The sequence below is a fragment of the Pezoporus occidentalis genome, unplaced genomic scaffold (assembly GCF_034315485.1).
Source record: "Pezoporus occidentalis ecotype Australia unplaced genomic scaffold, CSIRO_AGI_Poc_V1 ctg213, whole genome shotgun sequence".
NCBI lineage: Eukaryota > Metazoa > Chordata > Aves > Psittaciformes > Psittacidae > Pezoporus > Pezoporus occidentalis.
Genome location: NW_026913997.1, coordinates 1608952 through 1623934, shown reverse-complemented (window position 1 = coordinate 1623934; position 14983 = coordinate 1608952). Strand labels below are relative to the sequence as shown.

The 14983-nt window shown below is 40.1% G+C and overlaps 1 protein-coding gene across 4 annotated transcripts in view; it reads left to right on the top strand.

Moving 5' to 3' along the window:
- Positions 1 to 14983, top strand: part of SATB2 (SATB homeobox 2) — a 140216-nt gene that overhangs the window by 72546 nt on the left and 52687 nt on the right. For all 4 annotated transcript variants that reach the window (XM_062619731.1, XM_062619732.1, XM_062619730.1 and 1 more), the window contains 2 exons: positions 1102 to 1204; positions 13845 to 14317. In XM_062619731.1, coding sequence (XP_062475715.1) covers positions 1102 to 1204; positions 13845 to 14317 — 576 coding nt within the window. The remainder of the gene's footprint in view (positions 1 to 1101; positions 1205 to 13844; positions 14318 to 14983) is intronic.

The window sequence follows — 14983 nt, the reverse complement described above, 5'->3', positions numbered from 1 at the left end:
GTATAAGGAAAATGTGATTTCTGGAGAAGATGCGTTGGCTCCCCATGCGTTAGTGGTGTTAGATTGCATTTCCTTGCTGGAAATGTACATGTGCTGGAATGATTTGACCTTGGAAGAATTCAGAGGGGGGAAAAGGAAAGCAAAATGTTATTGTTAAAAAGATTATCTCCTCTATAGAGTGGATGAAGGGAGGGGGAAAAAATAGAAAAGAAGAACTGCCAGTACACAGGCTGTTTCCCACGCTATGGGCAGAAGCATCATAGGTCTGAAGTATAATTTTGTTGAGGATCAGGTGCTGCAGAACAGCTCTGCATCTCTCTGCTTCTGTTGGCTTGTACTGAGAATCACTTAGAGGGAATTCATGAAGAATAGAGAGGGCTGGTTCTGAAGTGGTATTTCTCTTTTGTTGAGCTTTTTGTGGTTTTTGGCTGTTCTGTGTTGTGTAGTATGTGTAGTTCCCTTACCTCTGAATGGCACTGTTAATTTCTCTTTTGGGTGATTTTTCACACAAGGGCTAATCACACGTTTCTATAAACTAAGTTAATTTATTTGCCTAACTTGTTCTGCACTGAGTAGCACGGATGTTCTCCAGTTCTTGGCTGTGTGATGGTGCTGCATTTGGAAACATATCTGAGACATCTGAAAAGCATTATTTGGATTATGCATGCTGAAGCATCTAACCTTACCTTAGGACCTGGTAGCTAAATCATGCTTGTTCTCACCCGGGTACAGTGAGCATATTTTCCCCAGCATGGCACTGCCTGTTGTTACACAACTCAAGTTTAGATGTTGTAATAATAACATAAGTAAAAACTAAAGTAAAATTGCTCTGCCAGCCTGAGCTGCAGGTCTCACCCTAGGTTCATTCTAATCTTTCTTGCATTATTATGCAAAACAATAATTATTATTTTGTAATTTTAATTATGGCTGGGACCATGGAGAATGAAACCAAGTTTTTTACTTGTTAGATGCTTCTTTTAGTTTTAAAGTCACAAATGGATGATCATGGTGCACTCACATGTCATTCACTTTTCCTGGAATAGATCTCTAATTGTGGAAGATATTTTAAAACATTTCTTGTCTTTCTTTTTGTGCTTTCAGAGTATGATTTCATCCATTGTAAATAGCACATACTATGCCAATGTGTCAGCAACCAAGTGCCAGGAGTTTGGGAGATGGTACAAAAAGTACAAGAAGATTAAAGGTAAATTGATTTTTTATGACTTTCCAAGTTCTTGAACTTCTGCTTACAGTTTGAGAGGATTTGCCTTAAGTAAAAGTGATAATAGGCTATAATAATATTAGTGAATTTGTCTACAAAGAGGGCACAGTTACAGCACATTTGAAATTAAATCTGATACTTTGCAAACAAGGCTGGTATGAAAACACAGGGCACTTAAAACATGCTTGAAATATCCCATTTAGTTGTGCTGAAAGATTAACTGTGTTTTGAATTAAGCTAAAACGTTCTGAAAAAAAAATGTTCCAGTATCTCAGGATTTGAAAGTTAAACTGCTGTGTAAATTACCTTAGTTGCATTTTATTCATGAAAGCTGGAAAACATCCATCTAAGTAACGTGTGCCCTTGTTTTCTGTTTTCAATTCTGCAAAGTGTACTGGCACTCCTGCCATGTTTTATCATGTGAATCTGGTTACCAATTGAGGATTTAATATCCGACTATTAGGAGATGTTGCTCTAAATAACAAAGTGCTGCATCCACTAAAGTTAAGATGAAAACAGCCCACTGTATATTGTTTCTATTTTTTCTGCAATGAAATTGTGTTAGCTGATTGGCAGTGAATGCCTGAGGCAGTAAAATTACTGTGTCAGTTCATCCCATGCTTACTACTGAAATGTTTGATCACCTTTTAATAGTACACAAAATGATGTGACAAGGATCCCCCATGTGTAGTTTGTTCTTTTATCCATCCTTTCCTTTGGGAAGACACTTATGTGTGTACTGGACCATTTGTTTTGGTAGTTTTTTTGTTTTAAAATACACGTGTGCTTTGAGTAGGATACTGGGGGGGGTAGTCAAAAGCTTTTCCACAATACCAACTGGCTCCTTCCTCCCCAAGTGTCCATCAGCCTTGGAGAGCAGCTTTACTCTGTGATAGGTTTTTTCATAGTTTTTCTCTCTATTACACCACTGAAGGGAAGATTCATTGTCTGAAAGAAGACATAAGCTGTTTTTGTTGTTTCTGCCTGTGATCCTTTCAGTGGCCAGGAAAATCATAACAGGATCCAAAACATTATGCAGAAATAGGGGAATGGTCTGTCCTTCTTGAGAAGCCGTTGTAGTTTTAGTTGCATGAAGATTAGCAGCTTCAAAGAGTCTGCCCTCTTTTTCTCTTAAACAGCTGGCATACATGCGCTGTGAAAGGTTGCTTGCTTAGTTTCCATAAGACAGACTAGAAATCTTCATAATAATGCCATGAAGAGTCTGCTGCTTGAGTTAGGAACACACGAAACAAAATTGCATGAAATATCAGAACAAGTTCTGAGGCATCTGGTTTTCCTCTGCATGTCTGCTCCGTGTGGAGCATACCTGTAAGAGGCTCAGGCTTGGGCTATGCAGTGATTAGATTTTCACTAGGGGATTTAAAAAACAGAATGCTTTATGCTAAAATTATTTGTGTCTAGAAGGAAGATTTTTCAGGTAGAAGTGGGGTAACAATGCAGATGAGGAAGTGCAGGTGTTGGTTTTGACCTACTAAAATTTTTAGGCTTGAATTAAAGATGTTGATTCAGTATCTATCTTAGTATCTTCAGTATCAGTACCTTGTGCCAAAGGAACTGCATAGTTTCTTTTCTCTCTAAATTGTCATTGTGTGACTCTGAAATTTTTCTCTAAATGGTTTCTTTGCTCTAAGTGGTCTCTTAATAAAAGAATTTTATTCGAAGTGCTCTAACATATCCCCTTGGTTAAAAAACAATCAAAGGAATCAAACAGCTTCAAGGTCATCACCGTTCGCTTTTACTTGCCATTCTAGGAGAATAGAGACAGGCTTCCCTCCTTCCCCACCTTCTTTTTTTCCAAACTGGGCAAGGGTGCCAGTTGCAGAGGCACTGGAAGCCCTTAACTGTAGTGTTCTTAACTGTAGAGATGCCACTACAGGTTCTGAGTGTTTCTAGCACACTGCTGTCTTCCACTTTCTTCCATTCTCAGAGCATTGAATTCTTTAAGCTCTTACTTTTTTTTACTTAGTAAGTGCACAGTTAAATTGTTGAGTGCAGTAAAAGCAGTATGAAACCTCAATCAAAAGGTCAAGGATCCAAACCTGAAGAGTTTGCCAGATAACTCGGTATCTGTGCTATTCAAAGAAACACAGCCAGTCGCTGCTGTTTGGAAGTGTATGTGTGTGTTAGTAGGAGGAGAAAAAGGAAGGTTAAGGTATGTGTGAAGTAAACACAAGCTGCTATAAAGCAGTTCAAGTGGTGTTGATTCATCAACCATATGAGTGGGAGAGAAAACAAAGAGTCTATGGCAGGTACAGTGGTGCATGGAGAATAAACAGCCATACAACTTCAGGGCAGGAATCTAAACCCCCTGGAAACAGACTTCGACACTTCTTTGGATAGTTTCAATTTCTCATTATTTCTGTTTTCATCTCATTTTGTTTCTTTTCTGTAGCCATATATTCATACAGGACAGCTCAGTTAGTATGCAAAATCAGTGACTTCAGTTACATGCTTCAGTCATCGCATGCTCCTTTAATAATAATTTAAAAAATGGACTTAGTTTTTCCATGAAGGTGGATGGATGATGCAGCAATTAATATTTTTAGGTTATAATCTGAATAGGTTGGGTAAAAACTATAATTGAGAGTCTTTTGGACCAGCAGCCATATCCATGTGTAACTCTAAAGCCGGTTATTAGAAAGTAAAAGCAAAAAGCAATTCACATGGGCTATGGTGAGCGCAAAATTGGAAGGGGCTTCAAAATAACTTTACTGATGTTGCAAACTAGATGCAGCCTACAGTGTTAAATGTGTTTCCTATTATCTGCTAATGTCTGTTTTAATAAAACAGTGGGAACTAAATGGTTGCTTCTTAATCAAAACCATGATTTCCTGAACATAAGCTATGTTATTCTGTTACAAATTGCCACATATAGATCTCCTAGGTCAGACTTTTTTCCTTTCTCATAGAAATAAATAAACAGTAAAATAATTGTACACTCTGGAAGATCAAAGTAATTACAACTGAAGCCAGGCAAAAATAAGTTCTCTGGAAAAAAGGAAAAAAAAAAAGGGGAAACAGCATCAGGTTGCCGAGTCTATAGTTAATGTTTAAATAAATATAAGAATGTGAACAATCAATAATTTGATATCATCAGCAACAGATGTAAAAAGCTGTATACAAATAGAATGGTATCAGATCTCAAGTAAACATTCTCAGTGTGCATTCTGTTGAACTCACCAAAAAGACAGCTGAACTATTTATGCTTGTAATTTAAAAGAAGTTTTCAGTTGGTTCAGCTCAGCATGGTAATTTTGTCTTGTGTCAAGACGATGCTAGAATAAAATTCTGCTTGAATTTTTCCTCCCACCCTGCCCCAGCCCCTTAAGGTTTGAAGACGTTCACAGTTTACTCAGCGGCACGAGAGTTAGCATACAGACGGATTCAGGAACTGGCTGGTGTGAGGATGGAGGCCTTTTGTCTCCTCCTGGCTCTCAGCCTACCACTTGGGATACATGTGAAGACATGAGTGAGTTTGTGACAGGATGTCCACTCTTTCCAGTCTCCTTGGGATACACATATATATTTGAAGGAGAGGTTGTATTAACACAGTTCGAATGGAAGACGCGCAGTAGTTGGAAACACAAAGCTGACAGTTCTTCTGTGAACATTTCCCCTCATGGATGTGTGTAATCATTTGGGGGTTAATTAAGCTATCTAGTTTGTATTGTAATTCTTATTTTCCAGAATATGCTCTGTGAATGAATGTAATATTACTGTGTGAAGCCTTTTTTAACTCCTGTTACTTACTTTTTACCTTTCCTTATTTTTGAGGAGTGCAAGGTGTTTGAGTTGTGCATACATGACAGGGTGTAAGCATGTTTAAACCTACTTGAATGATCAGAGTTCCCCCTTTTTAATGAAGGTTATGTATTAAGTGATGACAACTGTGACAGCCATGGCTTAGCGCAGCGGTTCTCAAACCATCTTTCTCCTGGCCAGCCCCGTAGGGGATGCTCCTGGCAATTGAGAACCTCTTGTCTGGTTTCTCTAGCTGCTGAACTTGCTGAAGCTGGGAGAATCCAGGATTTGAATAGTGTTTGAAAGGCCTGCTTTGGTTCTTAATTTGATTCACAAACAGATGCACGAATAAAAATAACACTCTGTAAGTAACTGTATGTATATATGTACGTATGGAAAGAAGTATTTCAGAACTTTGCCGTGCAACATAGTTTATTGTCAAGGGATCAAAGCTGTACCAGTTACATACTCATTGCCCAGTGTTTTGGGTTTGTAGTGTTTTGAATATTTTTTAGCTCTTTTTCTCAATAGATATTTCACTTCCAAGTGTCATGCTTTCTATTTTTACCAAAAGGACTATCACTGTATCAGAATTCTTTCACAACTAAAACTCTTTTAACTGGTGTGAATTTTTTCTTTTTGCCTGATGACACAACTTAGCTCGGTGGGAGGAAGTTAGGAAGGCAGAGGGGAGAAATAAATACATTGTGAACTTAAAAATGAAAAGACATATTTTCTTTGTCTGCATATTAAGAACATTTCATCTTTGCTCCTGTCATCAGTGTCTGTCAAAATATAGCTTTCTGTGGATGTGAGTTTTGAGACTGTGGCTGTCTCAAAGTTTTTGTGGAATGATGAAGCTTTTCAGTTTAAAGGAGGAGGGCTCAGTTATTTCTATTTCAACAGATCAGGAATATAAGAAAAAGCTTCCTTAAACTGAGAATGTGTTTTGGCTGCTCTTTGATTTTTCCAATATTACTGATTTGTTGTTTGTGTGCTGTTTTATGCTTGAAAGTATGTTTGCTTACTTCCCATAACGGATAGACAGAGCAATCTGTTTTTCTTATCATGTGTTTTAGAGGCTGTTTTAGGTTGAAAGAGGTTAGAAACAGGATTCAAAAGGGCTCCCAGCTTTCTTATTTCCAGGCTGAAGGAACCTAGGATTGCAGAGTGGTGATAATGCCAGTGTGAATCTGGGGAAAATTGTCACTGTCTGCTCCAAGGAATAGTTTTTAATTGTTCCTCTGAAGCAGATGTTGTGGAAGCCTCATGGAAAGGCACACCATATAATTCCCAAGCATTGGTTTTGACTTCTAAAAATATCCTGCTTATTGATACATGCGTTTGTATGTATCTCTGTAAATAGAGGGATTTATGTATGTATAGATATACATACATAGATCTTGACCTTTTTCCTTTTTAACTAACAGGCAGAAATATTATAGAGTCAGAAATGTTAAGCTTTTTAAGAGGAGATCATTTTATGCCTTGTTTGGATATTAGTCGTGGGTCTGGCACTAAAACCAGTTAGGGTCATTCAGGTTAGCTGTGTGGCTCTTCACATTACTGTAATTTTTCCTTTGCTTACTTTTACACTCCTGTGTATTTATTTCACTAAAAATAGGACATTCCTCACTTTCTTAAGGAAAGAAAATAACATCATTTGCAGGCAAGATTTTCAGTATGTAGATGACATACATGACCTGAAGATCATCTGTGCCTCAGAGACATCCTCTTAGTCTGTGGCCTGCTGTGCTGTTTTATGAGAGGAGTAGTTCATCAGTTTGCACTGATCATGAAGAAAAATTAGCATCTCTCCTTGAATATAAGTGTAAGGTTGTCAAGATTCAGCAAGAGTTATAGACCCCTTGGCTGCTGTTTTCCACACCCACACTAGTATTTTGCATTTCAGCATTGTCCCTGATGTTAAATGCCAGTTTGGGGGATTTGAGCGTGTGTATTGTTAAGAAACAAGCTACCCACTGCAGTGCGTTCCAGGGGCTTTGAGTTGTGGCCCTCTTGGCTATTCCTCTCTGTAAGGAGAACTAAAACACACCATTTGCTGGGGTTTTTTTTTGTTTGCTTTGTTTTGTTTTTTTACTTAACTGTTATCTGCAGAAAACGCATATATGATTTTCAGCTTTTCAGAATGTCTTGCATATCTTCTGGCCCTTTTGGAGCAGTGGCTCTCACCCTTAATAGCAGACGTGTCACGGCAAAAGGATATGTGCAGCTAGCTGAATGCCGTGTTTTGCACATGGGTGTTGCTGGAGCTGCAGCCGATGCTGCTTTAGGGAATGTGTGTCAGTGTGATAAGGGTTGGAAGCTTTTTTGTAGGGAAACTGCCTAGCCACTTGTCCCATGTCTTGCCCTTGCCATGCAGGGACATTGGACCTGTTTTAATTAGGTAATGCTGACCAAAGCTGCTCAAATAATGTCACTCAATTTTATGGTTTTCAGAGGTCTTGTGTTCCAAGTACAGAGCTTGTAACAGACCAGTTGTGTGCTGAGGCTGAGATGTCTGCCTGGTCACTATTGTGTTCTTAGTACCTGGTCACTTTTGTATTCTTAGGAAAGAATGATTGTCTTCATTTTCTGAAAAGCAAACACTTTTTTTATTTTAATCAGCAGAATCTCAAAGATTAATTTTCCCTTATATTTTAAAAAATTATTTTTGTGTGCTGCCAAACAATGTCGTGTTAGCTCAAAAGAATTCTTAGAAAGTAAGCATTAGTGGAGATTAGCTTGGTACAGGAGAAAAACATGAAGCTTAGATACAGACATAAGCTTTGGAAGCTGCAATGTGGCTATGATCCCATGGATTTCATAGAATACATAACTCTGAAAGCAGAATTGAGTTCTGTTCACTTGAAGTATCTGAAGAGTTTGTATGTCTGCCTTAATGGTGTTTGTGTTCTGCCTCATTCCTTTCACCACCACTGATGTTATGAGTTAGAAAGAGATGCGTACGTATCTCCTGGAGGGACTGCACAATTGACTGGGTGTTCTAGGAGGTTTGAACCTCCCTCTCAAGGTGCCCACGAGAGGTTAGTGCTTAAGTAACAGGACAGACTTCTGTCACAGCAGTTTGACAGGAAGGGAGGTATTTTTAAATCAAATGAGAACATCCGTCCATCTAAACCAGTACTCTGTCTTTCTGTCAGACAGTTCTGAGTAATATTTCCCTGCTTCTCCTTTTCCGTTTCACCTGACCAATATTCATGCATTAGGTCAAGTGTTGACTAAAGCACCTTCAGTGTAACATTTTTCCCTGCCAGATAGACCTGGCATGTCCTGCCTACAAGTGATGTTAATGTGATTATGAAGAACTGAGTTTGTGCTTCTGTGTGCACACTTGAACCTGGATAGTAACCCCAAAATAATTTAGAAAAATAAGATCATGGATTAGCTTCTTTTCTGACAAGCATCTTTGGAAGCAATGCAGTCCAGGGACAGCCCATGGGAAGACTATGACTTGTTATATTTAAGCAGAACTACTGGAAGACGTGTTAGCATCTCTGTGTCCCAAGGGATGACTTGGATCTAGCCTTCAGGCCAAGGAAAGGAGAAGGTCAGCTGCATGCAGAGTCAGTGATGTTAGTATACTCTGCCCAGTTCACCTAAAACTGATGCTGATCAAAGGCCCACTTTTAATGATGGTTCTTCTAATTACAAAAGTAGAGATTTGTGCTTTGGTGGGAACTGAATGATTTGCAGTTGAGAACAGACAATGGCCTTTTCTGTCTGTTCTCCATTAGGCTTGGATAAAGCTGTGGATAGCCTTTGCTACCACAGCTAGAGGCCAGACAATTTATGTTTGTGTACTATAGCTATTTTGAGGTTTTTTAATGTCCTGCAGGATAGAGGAAGGGAAAGGTTTTAAAAGTTACAGCTTCTTATGAAGTCAGCCTCTTCAGTCAGCCTGCTTTTTCTCCAGTCCTGGCTGCAGGAACAAATTGCCCAGGCAGAGATCAGGCAATGAATGAAGTCAGGGAACAACTTTGAGCAAATATGAAGATTAGGTGTTGAATGAAAATGAGACTTCTCAGACCAGCCCTTTGCACTGAAGTGGTTAAATGGGCTGTGATTAAAAGAAATAAGTAATTATCCTAATTATGCATGAAAAGATACAGAATTACCACTTTAAAAGCACCTCCTGTGCTCTGGAGGGGTTCTGTTATTTACAAAGTGGTAGTTCATAACTATGTAACATAAGCAAGAGGGCACCCTCTTGGTGTAGTGCAGCAGCCCTGTCTCTCAGAGGTAGAGGGTGGTACCGTGCTGGAGAGCACTTTGTCTCCCAAACACTGCTCCAAAGTTCAGGTCTTGCTCCAGTGAGTAGGATGGTGCTAAGCCAGGAGAAATTGTGGGAACCTTTGTATCTCAAGCTTAGCACAGGGCATACCAGAGTTCACAGAGTTCTCCCTGCTTGGCTGTGACCACCACTGGTAATGGCTTTTATGTTCACCAGGTTTTAAATAATAAATAAAACAAAGAAGCAAACTGTGAAGCACTAGAGAACAGCCCTGGGTGGTGACATCCTGTCACAATTGAAGCATGGCAATTCTGCCGGCTAGTAACTTATTACAAAACATTACCAGCCTCTTCCTTCTCCGAGGCAAAGTGCCCCTTTGCCTGTGGGACTGAAAAGTTCAGGACTTGCTGGGTCATGGGTGCTAGCGGGATCTCTCTGTCTCCACTGCGGTGTGGTGCTGGGAGATGTTAAAATGCTCTTGCTCTCCCTAATGCATCCATTATTGTGCATAGGAATTCGGTTTCTGCTGCTGTCAGTCAATTTAGTGCCACTCATAAGCCCTAAATGCCCCACAGGCTGTTTGTCAGAATGTTCTTATTAACAGCTCGGTGAAAATAAAGGGTGAGGGGAAGGGAAGGTGGAGAAATAAATCTTATTTTAAATCTTCTGAGCTGGTTTTATTTCAAATGGAAAGTTGCATGTGGACCACCCCAAGCTATTGTGCTGCAGACTATGTCAGCTGCTTGACTGTGCAAGGAATATTAGGGTAGAGGTTAAGAGCATCATACAGGGGAAGGGTGCACTGCATTCCTTTTGTGCTGTATCCAGGAAATTTCTAACTCAGTAAGGAGTTGAAATACATCAACACACGTGGTAATCATTATGAGAAGAGAAAGGAACATTGAAATTTGACGATTTTCTGCTCCCATTCTGGGAATTATGTTGTTTTCTGACTGTCTTGTAGAGATAGTGTCATGTTGTAGAGGGGGATATAGGACAACAAAGGGCAGATGCTATTCTGGCATGCTCCGAGAGCTGCTTCCTGAGCTTAGCACAGTACCTGCTGTCCAGACACCTTGTATGTGGGCCTAGTATATGGCTTCAGAGGGGTGGGTGGCTCTGAAATGACAGTTGTACTTGGTTTAAAAGAGCTCTTCCAGCAAAGAGCTGCAGAATCACATACCAGGCAGCATGACACAGGGAGAAAAAGGAACTGCTGCCATGTCTTTTGCTGTGGTCACTCCACAGATGGAAGTGGCAACAGCCTCGTGAACCAGCTTTTGTTCAGCTAGCACAGGCAGCTCTAGCAGAGGACATGTATCAGCAGTACTTGAACGTAGACGGCGCATGTCCATGGAGCCCCTTCTTTCCCAATGTAAGGTCCTGCTACTCTGTCTTCACTGCTTTGTATTCCAATATATTCAAGTGCCAACCGGTTCATACAGGACGACAAGAGCTGTAATGTATCCCCAGTTTGAATGGAGCAATAGCAAATAAGGGAAGGATAATGGGGTAGGAACATGGAAAATGGAGGATGCAAATGGAAAATCCTTTTTTGGGATGATCTGAAGCAGAACATTGGTGTCACAGCAGCTTTGTGGCTCCTGTATTCCTTTTTTCTTAGAGCATTGCCAGCAAGCTGGCCTGTCTCCCAGGACAGTGCCAGTCTCCATCTTGGAGTTGTCTCAGGCTTGCTCCTGTCTGGCCCCACAGAGTTTTACCAATCCGTAGTTACCAAAGAACAACAGGGAATCTGATACGAGCAATGTGTTAGAGAAGGAAACAGTCTTGAGGAGTTGAGTAATGCACATTTTTTCCATCCAGCGTAACTGTTAATGGTAACCTTTTATTATTGAAGTGGTTGAAGTGACTAGAATCTGGTACTTTTATTGGGAGTATATACATGGCTGTATAGCCTAATGTGATCAGAAAAGGAAACTGATAATAAGGGAAAAATACACCTATGGAAGCAAGTCAGGTGATGGCTCTGTGTAATTGTAATTCCAAGTAGCACTGCAGAGATTAACAGCCTGGCAGCCTTTTCATCTTAAACTTTATTTTTATAGGGGTTTATAACTTGGCACTAATGTCAGGAGTGGGTGGAAACTTGGCAAATGTGGTTCAGCCCAGAAAGTGAATGTTATTTATATTTATTTCTCACCAAGTTTTCAAAAACACTTGGTTACTGTTTCTGCTTTTTTTTTCACTTGTGTTTTAACAAGTAGTAATTTGTTGGTTTCAGTGACTTATTCTATGTATGTTTCTTGAACTACGAAATAGTTCAGAACTTAGTTCAGCTCTTCTGAAGCTCCTAGTGAAAGGACTCTGGATTTCTCAGGGTGTAAATGAAGACTGAAAGTAGTTCTGATTGTATTTTCTCGTAGCAGGGTACTCCAAGTATTTCATGTACACTGAGCAACATCTTTAGTCTGTTTACACCAGGTTAATTCCCGATTGCCAAGTAGCTACTGGACCTTCGGAATAATTGCATTCAGTTTTGCTGGCAATTATGTGTGTTCAATGGCATTACTTAGGTTCAGGCTTACTGCAAGGGGCTGAGGAGAAAATAGGGTAGCCACATGGGCTCTGAATTGTCCATGTTGCAGGATGTGGTCTGGGGCTGTGACCAGAGCAGCTTCTCTCCCCCACTTCCCTGCCCACACCTGACATCTCTATATCAACTCTGTGTTCATCCCTGATATCAGCACTGCTTATATGTCACATTTCACAGTGATTTAGTTGTTGTTCCTAGTGGTAGAGAGCTTTCTGTACCTGATTTTCAGGGAGGCCTTGGAATAGAAGTTTTCAGTATTTTCAGCAAACTGAAGTACTGCATTGTGTCTCTGGCAACCTTTGTGTATAATGGTTGTGTATTCCACATATTGCACTGCATTTCATAGTTGAAATACGCTGTACAAACAAGCACTTAGAAAATCAGGTGGGTTGAAACGTTGACTTCTGTGAAAAATGGAATTAATAATTTTCTCAGAAATCTATAGCTTTTGGAAAGCGGGTATTTCCTCTAAAAGAATGGGAAGAGTGAGTGAAAATTTCTGACAAGAAAATTCTGTGTACTCATTCACCTAGTTGTAAAATTCAGTACTTGTGATGTTCTGGAATGACAGCTCTAAAGATAGTAATTGTGTGAGTTTGTGTGTATTCAGGGCAGCACTCCCTCCCCAGTGAGAATTCAACCCTCTGTGTCTGAGATTAACCCTGGAAGGTGAAAAGAGCTGTCCTTCTATTTAGAAGGAAACAGAGAAACTCATCAGTAAACTGTCATCCTGAGTATGAGCTGTGGAAAGCTTCAAAGCGTTATATAGGTTAAATTCTAAAAAAGAGTCCAAAGCCTTGTACAGGTGTTAATCATTACACAAGTTATAATAGAATTATAGCATTTATGAAGTAGATACTATCTTTTTATTTGCTGAGAGCAATACAGGGATGAGGTAGTAGTCTTCTAGTTGTATGGTATGTATCCCTGAACACTTTATATCAGACCATTATATAAATGCCTATCTAATTGCATGTAATGAGGTTCATGGAATCTACAACCTACTGTAAAGTGACTTCTGATTACTTAAAATTATCGAAGTAGCACTTTTATTTATGTACTTTTTAAACTTAATTTTGTATTTTAAATACTACTTTTAGAGGAAATTTAGTTTTGTAATACGTACATTCAGTTTTTCAGTTACATGAAAAGATACTGTGATTTTGCTGACATAAGAAGTTGAAAAGGGACAATATCAGTATATAAAATTACAGTATATGCATTTTGTGTGCAGCGTTTCCTTTTCTGTAGCATGGTGTCACTTAGGGATCATGGGTCTTTGTTGTGCTAAACAAAGGTTTTTGAGGAGAGTGAAGTCACTTTCTTTACAGTGGGCATTCATGCAGAGATGGTTTAAGGTTGCTGGACAGACTCATGGTGATGAGGCTTTGGGTATAGGAACTATTGCTTTACAATTTTCTCATGTGTGAATTGCATGGTTTTGTAGCATGCTTGCACACAAGCAGCATGATTCTGCTCTATTGCTCCCGAGTGAATTGATGTTACCAGCTAACTTCATCCACACAGAATGCAAGGTGGAGTTTAAGTTATAATAGGTACTGAGTTTGTAATGAGAAGCAGTTCCATGAGCTGCACAGGGAATGGTCTGGTTTCCGCTGGGTTTTATGTGAGTGGATACTAATTTGGGTTTCTTTCCTTCACCTAGATGCCAGTGACTCTGAAACACTGACTCCTTATAAGTATTATTCAATTTGCTGTGACATGCTCAAAAGTTTGTGACATTGTAAGTGGAAATGTCCAAGCTTGTTTCTCTAGGAAATGAGGTTTGAGAAGATGCCTGTTACTGGTTTGATAAGGAGGTCTTCCTGAGCATTGGGTGGTGCCTGAGAAGTCCAAAAAAATGTTGATTATTGCTGTTGCCTTTACTTTGTGCTCTTTTGCTTATGTTTCAGTGAAGCTATGACGCAAGTGTAGGTTTGCAAATTAAGCAGGTGCTGTTGCATAGAGTCACCTGCAGTAACCCTTACCCTAACAGTCCTCTTGTAAGTGCAATCTGGAATGATGGCAAACAAATTTTTCTCTTTTAACAGTGGAAAGAGTGGAAAGAGAAAACCTTTCAGACTATTGTGTTCTTGGTCAACGTCCCATGCACTTACCAAATATCAACCAGCTGGCAACCTTGGGAAAAACTAACGAACAGTCTCCTCATGGCCAAATTCACCACAGTACTCCAATCAGAAACCAAGTGCCAACGATGCAGACAATGATAAACCCTGGGCTCCTGTCTCCTCAGCTCAGTCCACAACTGGTGAGGCAGCAGATAGCAATGGCCCATCTGATAAACCAGCAGATTGCTGTCAGCCGGCTATTGGCTCACCAGCATCCACAGGCTATCAACCAGCAGTTCTTGAATCATCCACCCATCCCTAGAGCTGTCAAACCAGAGCCATCAAATTCATCGGTAGAAGTCTCTCCAGATATATACCAGCAAGTCAGAGATGAGCTGAAGAGAGCCAGTGTGTCTCAAGCTGTCTTTGCAAGAGTAGCATTCAACCGCACACAGGTATCAATTTCTATTCTATAATCAAGAAGGGCTGAGGGGGCAAAGTTGTGTCTCTTGTGGGGCTGTGTGGTTGTTGCAGACCAAGGCAGGAAGTGTGCATACAAACAGGTCAAGCTATGCTTCGTTTCTTCCCTCAGTCTCTGTTGGGATTGACCATGGCTCTTTCTTCCTGGAAAAGCTGTTTGTTTTCTGTGCTGTTACCTGAGCTTTGTTCTCTAGCAACCGTTCTGCTAATGTGGGTTCTTCCCTGAGTTCCTCTCTGTGATTATAAACTTTCACATCTGCCCCTGCCTGATGGCCAGGAAGAGATAACAAGAAACAATGAGAGTCTGAAGTGTCTTTGGGCTTCTATCACTTCCTCAATTCCTTCCTGTTGTACCTAGTGCCACAACTAGTGCTAGAGGCTACTGACACAAGAAATGTGTAAGACAAGTGTGCATAGGCCTAAAGACTGACTGCTGGGAAAGATGTCTGCCCTTTGCAGCAGATCATACTTGCTTCCATACATCCGACACGGTTTTTCTCACTTGCCTAGTGAAATGCAGATGTTGAAGTGATTGCATGGTAGGGTCAGCTTAAGCCTAACACCTGGAGTACACAGGGTCAGTGTCTGTTCAGAAAGACAATTTCTATTTATCCTGCTTCAATTCAAGATGTACAAAGTAT